The sequence below is a fragment of the Myotis yumanensis genome, unplaced genomic scaffold (assembly GCF_028538775.1).
Source record: "Myotis yumanensis isolate MYYU_CA2020_CCGP unplaced genomic scaffold, mMyoYum1.0.hap1 SCAF_10, whole genome shotgun sequence".
NCBI classification, from domain to species: Eukaryota; Metazoa; Chordata; class Mammalia; order Chiroptera; family Vespertilionidae; genus Myotis; species Myotis yumanensis.
This window is the reverse complement of record NW_027223761.1, coordinates 42,379,161-42,393,198: the sequence shown is the minus strand read 5'-3', so window position 1 is coordinate 42,393,198 and position 14,038 is coordinate 42,379,161. Positions and strand designations below refer to the sequence as shown.

At 36.1% G+C, this 14,038-nt stretch overlaps 1 protein-coding gene across 7 annotated transcripts in view; it reads right to left on the bottom strand.

Moving 5' to 3' along the window:
* Positions 1 to 14,038, bottom strand: part of NUP98 (nucleoporin 98 and 96 precursor) — a 110,306-nt gene that overhangs the window by 26,296 nt on the left and 69,972 nt on the right. For 6 of the 7 annotated variants that reach the window (XM_070425499.1, XM_070425505.1, XM_070425502.1 and 3 more), the window contains 6 exons: positions 13,826 to 13,942; positions 12,091 to 12,386; positions 9,136 to 9,249; positions 8,106 to 8,244; positions 4,614 to 4,791; positions 3,152 to 3,316 (listed from right to left, as the gene is read on the bottom strand). In XM_070425499.1, the coding sequence (XP_070281600.1) occupies positions 3,152 to 3,316; positions 4,614 to 4,791; positions 8,106 to 8,244; positions 9,136 to 9,249; positions 12,091 to 12,386; positions 13,826 to 13,942 (1,009 nt within the window). The remainder of the gene's footprint in view (positions 1 to 3,151; positions 3,317 to 4,613; positions 4,792 to 8,105; positions 8,245 to 9,135; positions 9,250 to 12,090; positions 12,387 to 13,825; positions 13,943 to 14,038) is intronic. The other variant, XM_070425504.1, reaches the window with a different exon arrangement.

Sequence of the window (14,038 nt, the reverse complement as noted above, 5' to 3'; positions counted from 1 at the left end):
GCCAGTTTGGCTCAGTAATTAGAGCATCAGCCCATGAACTGAAGGGTCCCAGGTTCAAATCCAGTCAAGGGAACATAGCTCAGCTACAGGCTCCATTCCCAGCCCTAGCCAGAGCGAGTGTGGGAGGCAACCAAGGATGTGTCTCTCTCACATTGATGTTTTTCTCTGTCTCCTCCCTTTCGCCTTCCATTCCCTCTAAAAGTCAAAGGGAAATGTATCCTATGGTGAGGATTAACAAACAAACCAAGTGTCAAGAGTTACCAAAAGAATGACTGCTCACATTTATAATTGTAGAAAAATTGATGTCTGGATACATGGTGAATTACTAGCTAAGATGTGACCAATCCCCAAGGACTGCTTTAACAAAACTGGAAGCTAGATAATGGTCAAAAGGCAAAGATGATACTATATTTTACCTATGGGGGAGGAGGCTATAGGCAGATCTAATTATTTCTATGCTTTAAGATTCTGGAGAAAGTCCGGCCAGTATGGCTCAGTGGTTGAGCTTTGACCTATGAATCAGGACACAGTTTGATTCCAGGTCAGGGCACATGCTTGGGTTATGGGCTCAATCCCCGGTAGGGGCTTGCAGGAGGCAGCCAATCAATGTTCTCTCATCAATGTTTCTATCTCTCTCTCCTTTCCCCTTCCTAAAGAAAATCAATAAAAATAACATTAATATTTGAAGCAAACAGGCCTGTGTTCATAGATTTTATATATGCATAATATATAAATTACATAAAAATATAAAATATATGTTAAAATATATATTAAAATGTACTGGATAACTTTAGATAGCTGCCATTTTATTTTTCAAAAAAGTATATAGGTGAAATGGAATTTTCTTCTAAATCCTAACCACTAGCCCTAGCAGGTTTCGCTCAGTGAGTAGAGCATCGGCCTGTGAACTGAAAGGTCCCAGGTTCAATTCTGGTCAAGGGCACATGCCCGGGTTGTGGGCTTGATCCCCAGTGGGGGACTTGCAGGAGGCAGCCGATTCATGATTCTCTCTCATCGTGGATGTTTCCATCTCCTCTCTCTCTTCCTTCCTCTCTGAAATCAATAAAAACATATTTAGAAAAAAAATCCTAACCACCTTTTTCCTTCAGAATACCTTAAACTTACTTGAAGGTATTGATGCAGTGAGCTAAAAACTAGATCTCAGATCAGCATTTTGGAAATAATGTTCTAACTACCAAACAACATTTCTGCAACTGCCCTAATTCATCTATGTAAAGGTTTTTCTGCTAGAATTTTTCACTAACTTAAAAGGCATAAAAGAGATTACATAAAATTAAATCTTTCCAGAACCTGCAATTGTACACAGGGAAGAAGAAAACAACAGCCTGAAAGAACACTGTATTATGGAAATCAACATCTCTAAGAAGGCCAGGTGATGGTATGAAGATAGCCCTCTTGATTCTGGTATGAGAAGACTTGGCTATCTATTCCCAGTTCATGCAGAAGGCTTAAGTATTCTCATGCCAAATAAAATCTAGGTCTTTGGTACTAAAAACTGTGCAACCACTGGGAAATACGAACAATTCTCTAGAATCCCACCTTATTGTTTTAATACCGTAGCCTGTGCATCTAAAGAACTCTATCCATTTCTGCTTCCCCTATCCAAAAGGTCAAAGGCCACCCACTTCCTCCATCAAATAAGATATCTGAAAAAGACCCCATATTCACTATACTCTCTTTGCCCATTTTGATCCTTATCACCTATTTTTCCTAAACCTTGTTCTGAAATATTTTTGGTGCTCCGTTTGTCAAAGAGCTCTCACCTACTCAAGTGTCAACACGGGATTTATAATTACCTGTTACTATTTGTGTTCTGGAATTTAAAAAGCCTAAAATCACTATTTGTCAATTTTCATCTGTCCACAGATGAAACTTTGCCCCACAGCTATATTTTTAGGGTTCTCCATATTACTTTTAATGGTAGAAAATAAGGCTATCTGACTCTTATCCTAAGAAATACATGTTAAGATCAAAAAACACTTTGGAAAGAGATTATAAAACTATATGATTCAGATAAAATGAACATGCAAAACTAGAAAACCAAATCCATTTGTAGCATTTCTTTAGTTCAGAAGAGATATCTTACGGGTATTTTAAATGCTATAAAGATTATAAACATAAAAGTCAATATAGTTCCCATCTCCCACTTTCATCACTCCCTCCCCCGCACTCTGTATGTGCAAACATGAACATACATACACAAAAATCTCCAGAAAATGCCTCCTAATTATTTAATAAACCATAAAAATTGCACAAATCAGCAGCTGTTAAGAATTATAGCATGGAAAATTCCAAAGATTCTGCTTTTAGCAGCTGAGAGGTAGAGGATTCTTTACAAAGTAATTCTGTACCAAGTTCTCTTCTTTGAGGGAGTATGGCAGCAAAAGAAAAAAAATATTTTGTAACTTGATTGAATATAAACAACATTCAAATGAAAGTAAATCTTTTATAGGTGGCAAAACTACCTGATATTTAAATTACAAACCATTCCTTACAAGGACAAAGGTTTATGCTGGTTTAACAATACTGAAAAAGAGTATGATACAAATAATTGCAATAAACAATGCAGCACCTACTTTCCCCAAGCCAAATAATTTGTATCCTTAAAATTTTATTTTCATAAAGATTATGTATTGTTATAATACAAATACCAAGATGTTACCTGAAGTGAACAGCTTGAGAAAAATGAAGTTAAAAACCCTTGCAGAAAGACTAACTGAGCTTTAAAAAAAAATCATGAAGATAAATAACAAGATTAAACTTGCACATCAGTAGTCAATAAAAGTAGGATTTACTTTGCACCAACCCACACAAGCAAAGGTTATCTTAAGTTGATCGCTGAGCAGAGAATTCAGCAAGTCCAAATGAGAGGGAGTTGTTTAAGAAAGACAATCTGTAGAAGGAATGATCCAAACAGCAAGAATTCTTTAAATCTCTCAAGTAAAAAAACAACAACAGATGCCAGCACCACCTCATGCCCGCCTCCCTTGTACTTGTCTCAATGTTATTGGCAATATATTTGTACTCTTCAAAGGTCCAGGGGGTCATAAAACAGCTTTGTACTAGCTGAATGACTTGCTTTTAACTTCTGTATCATGGATTCCATTCAAATTCACTGTCCTTTCTCTACCTGGGGTGGAGGTGCTGGTTTGCCATTAAGAGCCATCTGGAATGGTGTGTCCTGGCCTGCAGGAGGCAAAGCGGCCGTCTTCAACTTCTTTGTACTAGTTTTGGATGGCCGTTCCTCTTCCTCTTCATCAGAATCTTGAAGGCCATACTTAGAAAAATGGGACACCTAATGAAGAGAAGAATCCAACAAAATCAATTTTAACACTATTATTCAGAAGAGCTTCCACAATATTTGTACTTGCTATCCTGCAAATTAGCTGGGAAAAAAAAAAAGTATAAAAATTTTATTTAGAAAACAATGAAATGTCACTTTACTGTTTTTCTAAGATTTAGATGATGTTTGATGCATATACTAATTGTTCACATAATTACTAAACATATTAATAGAGAATCTGAATCCACAAGAGCCATTACTATTTTCACATCAATATACTGGCTAGTTGTTCTCTACCACACAAGAACCTTGAATAAGTGAAATAATCCAATTGGCGAAAAAGAAACCAATTAGTTAAACTATCAAGGAAGGGAGGAAGTCAACCTCCTCATCCCAGATATCTTTAAAAGACTGACAATTATTTAGGAAGAGTTGATCTGTTAAAGAGAAAAAATTCTGCCTGTGTCCCTAAATAATGCCACATATTAGAAAATCACACCTTAGAAGTGTATCTAAATGCTCAGAGGATGGAGAAGAGGATTTGAATTGTAAGCCCATCTCTATATATAATCTATACTAATAAAAGGGTAATATGCTAATTAGACTGGATAGACCAGATGTCTTCCAGATGTCCTCCCGGAGAAAGCCTCAGTGGCTCGAGGGCCAAGGAGGGCCAGCAGTGGCAGCAGTAGCAGGGTGATGGGGGCAGTGCCTTCCCCTGATCGGCTGGGTTGCCTCCTGCAGAGGGAGGTCAGACTGAAGCTTAGGGAGCAGGCCTAAGCCATCAGTAGGTCATCCCCTGAGGGCTCCTGAACTGTGAGAAGGGACAGGCCAGGCTGAGGGACCCCCCCACCCCAGTGCACGAATTTTCATGCACCAGGCCTCTAAGTCTCTCTATATAAAAGGCTAATCTGCAAAGTGTCCCCTTGGGAGTTCAAACACTCACTAAGACGTGCACTGACCACCAGGGGGCGGTGCACAACATGGCGGGTGACCAGCAGCAGCGGTGGGGCGCTGAGGAAGCGAGGGAAGGAGGCGGCGGGGAGGCAGGGAACGTGATTAGCCCTGATCGCTGGCCAGGCTTAGGGACCCCACCTATGCACGATTTTTGTGCACCGAGCCTCTAGTAAAGTTTATAATAATTCTTATTGTTCTGGGGTTTAACTAGATGTGTAATTTGGAGCAAATCATGATGTATCTCTACATCTATTCCCTAATTTGAACATAAAGAGAATTTAAGAGCAGATCACTTCCAACACAAACATTTTTGACTCTCACTACAGTTAATAAGAAGGTTAAGTGACTATACCTTAAACACCCAAGAACCCGTTTCAGGACGGTACTCTTTGAACTGAGCTCCCTGTTTCCTTGAAACTGCTTCTAATCTCCCCTCATAGTTGATATCAGCAAGTCGATCTGGGCTCTTTATTAAACAACGAGATGTTTTATCTGTAGGCCAAACTCCATCCAATGTAACTTCAGCCTTCCTGTAACATACAACCAAGTAAAATGTCAGTGTTTCATATTTAAGCCCAAAAAGCCAACTAATATCTATAGAGATAGCAAATAAAGGTACCTATGTTACTTTGGATTTACTCTGCAGATGTTTCATGAACTTGAGTCTTATCTCGCAGGTGATAAGCTCAAGAGCAAGGAATTACTGAACATCAACTAGCTCAGGATCTGGTTCAAGGGTCGAATTCCATTTATTCCAAACTACTATGGTGTATCAATTATTTCCAGTCTAATTTTAATAACTCTTTAAGTTATTTATCTTTGATAGAATCCAGTGATCATAGTCAAGTGCTAAGAACTAAGTCTTAGTGAAGGTCTTGGAGTGCTATTGTACTTAATAACAGTAATAGCAGCAGCAACTACCATTGATGAACAACAAATGCTTGCAGAATGAAGTATTAGGAATATCATAGTATTAGCCATTAAATAATAAGTGTAAAGCTGACTATAACAGTGGTAATGTATCCTTTTAATATCAATACCTGAATTCAAGGACTGTGTCCTATTAATTCTACGTGTCTTGCATTCATAGAATGAATGCCTATGTATTCATTCTTTTGGATACATTCCTAGAGTGGAGTTGCTGGATTATTTTAAATTCTTTCAGGAATCATCATACACTTTTCTATAATGGCTATACCATTTTCCTTTCCCACCAATATACAAAGATTCTAATTTTTCCACACTCTTGCAAAACCTTATTTTTTTCTACTAACCATCCTAATGGATGTGACAGCTTACTGTGGTTTTGATTTGCATTTCCTTAATTATTAGTTAAGTTGAACAACTTTTCATATGCTTGTTCACCATTTGTATACCATCTCTGGAGAAATGTTTATTCAAGTCCCTTTTTAAATATTTGTGTTGAGCTGTAGTTCTTCCTTCATATTCTGGTTAATAACTCTTTATCATATGCATTTTCATTCCATTGACTGTACTTTTTTTTTTTTTTTTTAATATTTCTTTATTGATTTCAGAGAGGAAGGGAGAAGGAGAAATAGAAACATCAATGATGAGAATCACTGATCAGCTGCCTCCTGCACGCCCCTTAGTGGGGATCGAGCCTGCAACCCCAGCATGTGCTCCTAGCTGGAATCGAACCCGGGACCTCCCAGGCCGCAGGCCGACGCTCTATCCACTAAGCCAAACCGGCTAGGGCTGACTGTACTCTTTGATGTACAAAGGTTTTAAATTTTTATGTAGTCCAATTTGTTCATTTTTACTATTGTTGCCTGTGCCTTTTAGTATCGAATCCAGGAAATCCTTGTCAAATATAATGTCATGAAAATAAAATTCTTTATTCTAAGACTTTTAGTTTTAGGTCTTATGTTTAGGTCTTTGATCCATCAAGTTGATTTATATGTAGCATAATGTAATGGTTCATTCTTCTGCATGTGAATATCCAGTTTTCCTCAAATAAGTTTAGACTATTCTATTCCCATTGTATGGTCTTGGCAATCTTGCTGAAAATTATTAAACCACATATGCGAGGGTGTACTTTTGGAGTGCTCTTATTCTATCTGTTCCATTAGTTTATATTGTCTGTCTTTATGCCGAAACCACACTGTTTTGGTTATTGTAACTTTGTAGTTAAGTTTTAAAGTCAGAAAGTATGAGTTCTCCAGTTTTGTTTCTTTTCAAGATTAGGTTGGCCATTCAGGATCCACTGAGATTCCATGATTTTAGGAAGGATTTTAATATTTCTGCAAAAAATCCCATTGGGATTTCAATATGGATGGATTAAGTCTATAGATTGCTTTGAGTAGTGTGGATATCTTAATCTTAAATCTTCTAGTCCATGAAAATGGGCTATCTTTCCATTTATTTGTCTTTCAGCAATGTTTCATATTTTTTAGTGTACAAGTCTTTTGCCTTTGTGGTAAAGTTTATTGCTAAGAGTTTTATGCTGTTTGATGTTATAAATGAAATTAGTTTCCTAATATTTTTAGATTATTGTTAGTGTGAAGAAAGTAAGTTTTACATGTTGATTTTGTATCCTGCTGAATTTGTTTACTAGTTATAACAGGTGTTTTTTTTAGTGGAATCTTTAGACCAGGGGTCCTCAAACTACGGCCCGTGGGCCACATGCAAATACAAATATTGTATTTGTTCCCGTTTTGTTTTTTTACTTCAAAATAAGATATGTGCAGTGTGCATAGGAATTTGTTCATAGTTTTTTTTTAAACTATAGTCCGGCCCTCCAACGGTCTGAGGGACAGTGAACTGGCCCCCTGTTTAAAAAGTTTGAGGACCCCTGCTTTAGACCTTCTTCATGTAAGATCAAATCATCTGTGAACAGAAATAATTTTACTTGTTCCTTTTGAATTTGGATGCTTTTTACTTCTTTTTCTTGCTTAATTACTCTAGCTCTGATTTCCAGATTAGTTATAGGGTTGTTCAGATCTATGGGTTTCTCAGATACAACCTGGTAATTCCCTTCTAGCACTAGGTTGTAGTAGAGTGTCTTTATTTTGAAATGATATTGAATTTTATCAAATGCTTATTCTGAACCAATGGAGATTATCATGTGATTTTCTTCATTCTGTAAATGGGATGTACTTACACTGATCTATTTTCGTGTGTTGAATCATCCTTGCATTCCAGGAATAAATCCCACTTGGTCATGGTGTATAATCCTTTAAATGTATTGTTAAATTCTGTTTGTTAATATTTTGTTGAGAATATTTACATCAATATTCATCATCATATCAGTCTGTAGTTTTGTTACAATGTCTTTGTCTGGCTTTGGAATCAGGGTAATGACTACCTCATAGAATGAGTTCAAAAGCATTCCCTTCTCTTCAATTTTTTGTAAGCCATTTGACAGGAATCAGTGTTAATTCTTCTTTAAATGTTCAGTAGAATTCATCACTGAAACCATCTGCTCTTGCCCAGCCAATCTTGGTAGTTTGTGAACATAAACAATTTTAACTGTGGCCCTTTCACTTGTCTAAGAGATATCAAAAGCTAATATCTCACACTAAAATATAGAGAAAGGCTTAAGCCTAGTCACCACAAAAAGTGTGAAAAAAAATAAACTACTACTTAAATTGTTTTTAGAAACTAACAGCTGGACCTGATAATATTAGGGGAAAAGAGACAAGAAGTCATAGTGTAGCATTTATCATTTATACTTTTAAATGAAAGTAGAGAAACAATAATCCCACACTATACTGTAAGTCAAAAAAACAAATTGCAGAAAAATGTATAATATGAACACATTTGTGTTGACAGAAATAACTGCGATTTAGCTGATTTTTTTCTAAATACATAAATAAGTTCATACCTATTTAGTCCTTCACCCACAGGAGGTTTTTGGTTATCATCTAAATAGACAATAACTTCTTTCCTTCGGATATGTACAATATCATCCAAATTTAGATTTGTCAAATTCACTTCTCCTTCAAAATAGATTGAACCATAACCTACAAGTCAGAAAATAGTTAAAAACTCATCCTGTATAGAGGGCAAATACCTACATTAAACTTCTAATTATCAGAAGAAACGAGCTGCTTTAAACATTAATATTTTCAATCACCCAGCAACATCACTGAATGGGTTATTTCATCCATAATATGTATGGTGACACCAAATACACTGTTATCTGGTTTAACATCAGTATTTCTATAGCATTTGTTGTCCTCAAAACAGCCTTCTTAAATCTCTTACCAAAGACGTATATAGCTGCTATATAAACAACCCTTAGAACAGTGGTTCTCAACCTTCTGGCCCTTTAAATACAGTTCCTCATATTGTGACCCAACCATAAAATTATTTTCGTTGCTACTTCATAACTGTAATATTGCTACTGTTATGAATCGTAATGTAAATATCTGATATGCAGGATGGTCTTAGGCGACCCGTGAAAGAGTCGTTCGACCGCAAAAGGGGTCGCGACCCACAGGTTGAGAACCGCTGCATAGAATCATAGCTGCAGTATGAGTTAAGATACCTGTGCTTTTTTTTTGAATACGATACCTGTTTTTCTCAAAGAAAATTACATTTGTAATAATTTAATAATATAAAGTTGAACCTAAATATTACCCATCTTTTGTTAACCAATTTTTTCACGTAGTATTCCTTGCTGTTTACAGTATTTTCTTTAATTGTAGAAAACTACAATGAGCAACATAGCTACCAAAGAATGTTATAAGGCTCTAGTCTTGTTCTATTACTTGTTTGCTATTCAGGCCAAGGGGGGTTCAAATGTAGGGGGAAAAATGGATTCAGCTATCAAGAGCTTTCCTTTATCTAATTACAAAAATAAGGTGCAGATCTCAGGCTTATATACTACTAACTCCTAAACTCATGCTCACCTTTACGACCGATAGTGAAGTCAGAGACAATACATTCTCCTTTTTCATTGGTAATTTTAGCAAGGTCATCTATAGATGGAATAGTATAGTAACCAACCTTAGTGAGAACAATGCCTATGATAAAAGAAACAGAAAATATCATATTAATTGTGACTGTCCTTTTCACCGACACCCATTAAAAACACTACACTATGAAAGGCATTCTATAAAATATATTCCAGGGAAAGCTTGCTTAATCTTTTTTTTTTAACCTGAAGATACCAAAACCCAGGGTGGAATGAAACTGCTTACATAGTAATTCGGTTGTATACATGAAACTAAAACTCCAAATCCAGTACTTTGAAAAATTTCTACATGAGAAAGTCCGAAAGTCAAATGAAAACTTAAAGGTCTATATAATTACAGTGTTTTGTTTTTGTTTTTTAAAAAGTATTAACGAGGTAGATTTCTGAAGAATTCAAAGAAAATAGAGCACTGATGTGCTTTTTCTAATCACTCCTTGTTCCATTTATATGTAGAGGTCAGGCTAGCCTGCTCTGAGAGAAAACAATTAAGTCCAATATCAGATTAAACTCCAGCCACAGCAATGCCCTTTTGTATAATTAACTTGTGTCTCTATTGCAAAGGTTTAGAGGGTTGTTAATTCTGGGAATGAAATTTTAAATTGGGAAGTGGTGCCCAGCTGGTGTGGCTCAATAGTTTGAGCATCAACCTATGCACCAAGAGGTCACCAGCTCAATTCTGGGTCAGGGCACATGGCCAGGTTGTGGGTTTCTATCTCTCTCTCTCAAATCAATAAAAACAAACAAACAAAAACTTAAGTAAATAGAGAGGTGGCAAACAAGGTCAATGAGAAAACTAAAAACAATAAAAAATCTAGGCTGGATATGTGAAAAAAAAAAAGGAGAATCATAATGAATTCATGTAGATATATACACACAAATATAGTATATATACTTGCGATTCTTAATGTGAAAGTATAAAATTGTTTCCTTAGGGCACCAATTAACGAGAAGAGTTGGCTTACTCTTAAAAAAAAAAAGTCGCTGAAACCGGTTTGGCTCAGTGGATAGAGCGTCGGCCTGCGGACTGATGGGTCCCAGGTTCGATTCCGGTCAGGGGCATGTACCTGGGTTGCGGGCACATCCCCAGTGGGAGATGTGCAGGAGGCGGCTGATCGATGTTTCTCTCTCATTGATGTTTCTAACTCTCTATCTATCTCCCTTCCTCTTTGTAAAAAATCAAAAAAAAAGTAAACACACACACACACACACACACACACACACACACACACACGGCCCGGTGCATGAAATTCATGCACAGGGTGGGGGTGGGGTGTCCCTCAGCCCAGCCTGCACCCTCTCCAATCTGGGACTCCTTGGGGGATGTCCAACTGCCGGTTTAGGTCCATAAACCAGCAGTCAGACATCCCTCTCCCAATCCGGGACTGCTGGTCCCTAACCACTCACCTGCCTACCAGCCTGATTGCCCTTAACCACTCTGCCTGCCGGCCTGATGGCCCCCAACTGCCCTCCCCACCAACCTCATGGCCCCCAATTGCCCTCCTTGGCTGGTCTCCCAGTCTAATTAGCATATTACCCTTTCATTAGTGTGTGTGTGTGTGTAAATATATTATTGATTTCAGAGAGGAAAGGAGAGTGATAAAAACATCACTGATGAGAGAATCATGAATCAGCTGCCTCCTAAACGCCCCACACTGGGTATCAAGCCTGCAACCCGGGCACATGCATGTGCCCCAACAGGAAATTGAACCATGACCTCCTGATTCATAGGTTGACGCTCAACCACTGAGCCATGCTGGCTGAGCAGAGTTGAATTACTCTTAAATGCTTTGAACATTATACAAGGCAGTAAGATCACTATATATAGAAAGATTTTACAGACATTTCAAGAATAATTGTAAAACAACTCAAATGTTCACTAACAGAAAATGGATTAACCAAATGTGGCATATTTACATATTGAAATACTACTGAGCAAAAAGTGTTAATACGTAAGTCATGGATGCAATCTCATATAAATTAAGAGTTAAAAAGAATATGTATATATGATCCCATTTACACGAAGTTCAAGAACAGGCAAAACTAATCTATGAGACAAAAATCAGACTGTGATTCATTTCTGGGGATTGTGACACAAGTACTAACTTGACAGAGTAAAAGAGATGTTCTAACTCTCAACTGAGGTATTAGACATATGAATATATGTTCCAAAATTCACTGAAATGAACACAAGATCTTTCTACTTCACTATAATTTATACCTCTATTTTTTTAAAAAAGGTAATGATATTTATCAAAGCCCAAATTGAGATTTAATATCAACACACACAGATGAGGCAAGCTCTAAGTTTTCAATCAAGACATTCTAATCTTATAGTTTATATTACTTGTTTCATCAATTAGTTGGAAAAAAGTTAATTAGTTCATTATGGAGGACTAGAGGAGGGAAGCAAGCAAAGAACTGAGGTGATGATTAACAACCATAGCAAGAGCTACCATTTAAATGCTTACACATGTTAGATATTATGGTCTATATACTTAAATCTAATTCAGATCTCAAACACCTTATATAATAAGAAATAATTATCACTATCATTTTAATTGAAAAAACTATTAAGTAAACTATGCAAATTTATAAAGCTAAGGAAAGTATGAGGATAGTCTCCCTGGCTATAAAATTTGGGATCTTTAAACTATACCAGGATAATTAAAATGACATGAATTTAACTACTTCAAAGTTACAAAAGTATGTGAATATATAAATTGACCAAAGCATAAGTGGAAAGTTTTAAATGTTAACTTTTATAAAATGCAATAAAAAACATTTAAGAGTTTAGATAGATGACTTTCATTCTGTTGAAAAATCTGTGACAAACCACAAGAAATTTCAAATGACTGGTAAGACATTAGTCATGTACCAAAATGAACCTGACCTGCTGGATGCATATTGTAAGTACTATTTTCTATTTCTTCCCGGTCATCCTGCAGTGACTCCTCATGAAAAGAAGTCTCTTCACTGCTTCCTTCCAGCCCATTTCGCAAGGCAGCACGCATGTTCAATGCAACAATGGTATCATCCACACTGCTGCTGTTATTGTGTTTATTTCCAGCACTCTCTGGGGTTTGAGGAATGGGTTTTGCAATAGGATTAGCATAAAAACGAGACATAAGAGAATCATCATGTCCATCTTGCTGATGATTCTCATCGGGTTTGCTCAGGAAACTGAATCTGAAAAGGGAAAGTAAAAACAGTATCTTAACCCCTTGTAGTAGTAGTAACAATGATAACAGCTAACCCTTACTGAGCCTTTACTAGGTGTCTGACACTATTCTAGGTAATTCCACATATTAAAAATTCACTTAACACTTACTGTCACCTGGTAACACAGGTTACTATCATTCTCTCTAGTTTATAAAAAAGACAACTAAGATACAGAAAATAAAGTAACTTGCCCAAGGTCACAAACCTATAAATGCCACAGTTGGAATTTTAACCCAGGAAATCTGGCTGTAGATTTTGTGCTTTTAACAGATCTATTTTCATGAATAAATGGCTCTGAGTATCAAATTTTTAGTTTAAAAAAACAAGGTGCTTTACTATATGGTGATCAAATAACCAGTGGTGAGTTTCAAATTTTAAAAAATAAAGAATTTAATTTTTAAATATAATCATCAAGATATTAGAAAATATTTAGTAAAAAGAATTCAAACTAAAATTTTATCCAAAGAGAAAAAAACAGGAGTAAAGATATATATAAATAAATTTTTCACTGAGTCATTCTGAAATAGTAATAGCAAATAATCTAAATGTCCTCTAATAGAGAACTGATTAAATTATATAGTTATTAAAAAAGAAGGGGCAGATGTATTCATATTAATACAAAATGGCATTTATAATAAATTAAATGGAAATAGAAAATCACAATATATATATCATTCATGTATAACCTTTATAATGTTTATCTGTAAGAATATACTTATAAACAGACTTCTAAACTGTAAGAATATATACCAAACTATTAAAGATTAGTGCATATACTTCCACTTTTTTCTTTATACATTTTATATATTTCTATAAGTTTTTTTCTTTTATTTGGTTACAATAACTATCATTCCAGTACTTTTCATAAACAAAATATTCCTTATTTTAGGGGAGGTAAATGTCAAATGTATGTTAACCCTGTTCAAAATGATATACATGGTTATCAAAATAATTTTGTAAGACTGAATCAGAAGAGCTCCAATTTTTAAGGTCTAAAGAATTAAAAAAGCAAAAACATAATTTTTAGGTGCTCATCTGCTATAATACTTATACACAACATTCGCCAAGCTTCATAAATTTTCATAGAATGAATAAATTTTAAGCTCAGAATCTTTTCAAAATGGGAATAGGGCCCTGGTTAGTTTGGGTCAGTGGATAGAGCATCCACCTACAGACTGAAGGGTCCCAGGTTCTGGTCCCGGCCAAGGGCGCATGCCTGGGTTGTGGGGTCGATCCCCAGTAGGGAGAATGCAGGAGGTAGCCGATCAATGATTCTATCTCATCATTGATGTTTCTGTCTCTCTCTCCCTCTCCCTTCCTCTCTGAAATTAATTTAAAAATATATTTTTTAAAAAATGGGAATAGGGAGCTCTACCAGAAACAACCCAAACCAGAATTCAGTTTACCTCTCTCCATTTTCTGGATAATCAGATGGTGAAGCTAGATCTTCTGAATCATGATTAACAGGAGAGAAGAGATTGCTATTGTTAAGGTTTTTCAAAACCAACTTCTTAATGCTTTTCCTATAAACAGAGACCAAAAGGTAAAAAAGGTAAAAACCTCAGGCACACATAGTTCCGTCACAGACATGATCTTAAAAACTGGAGTTGAAAAAGACA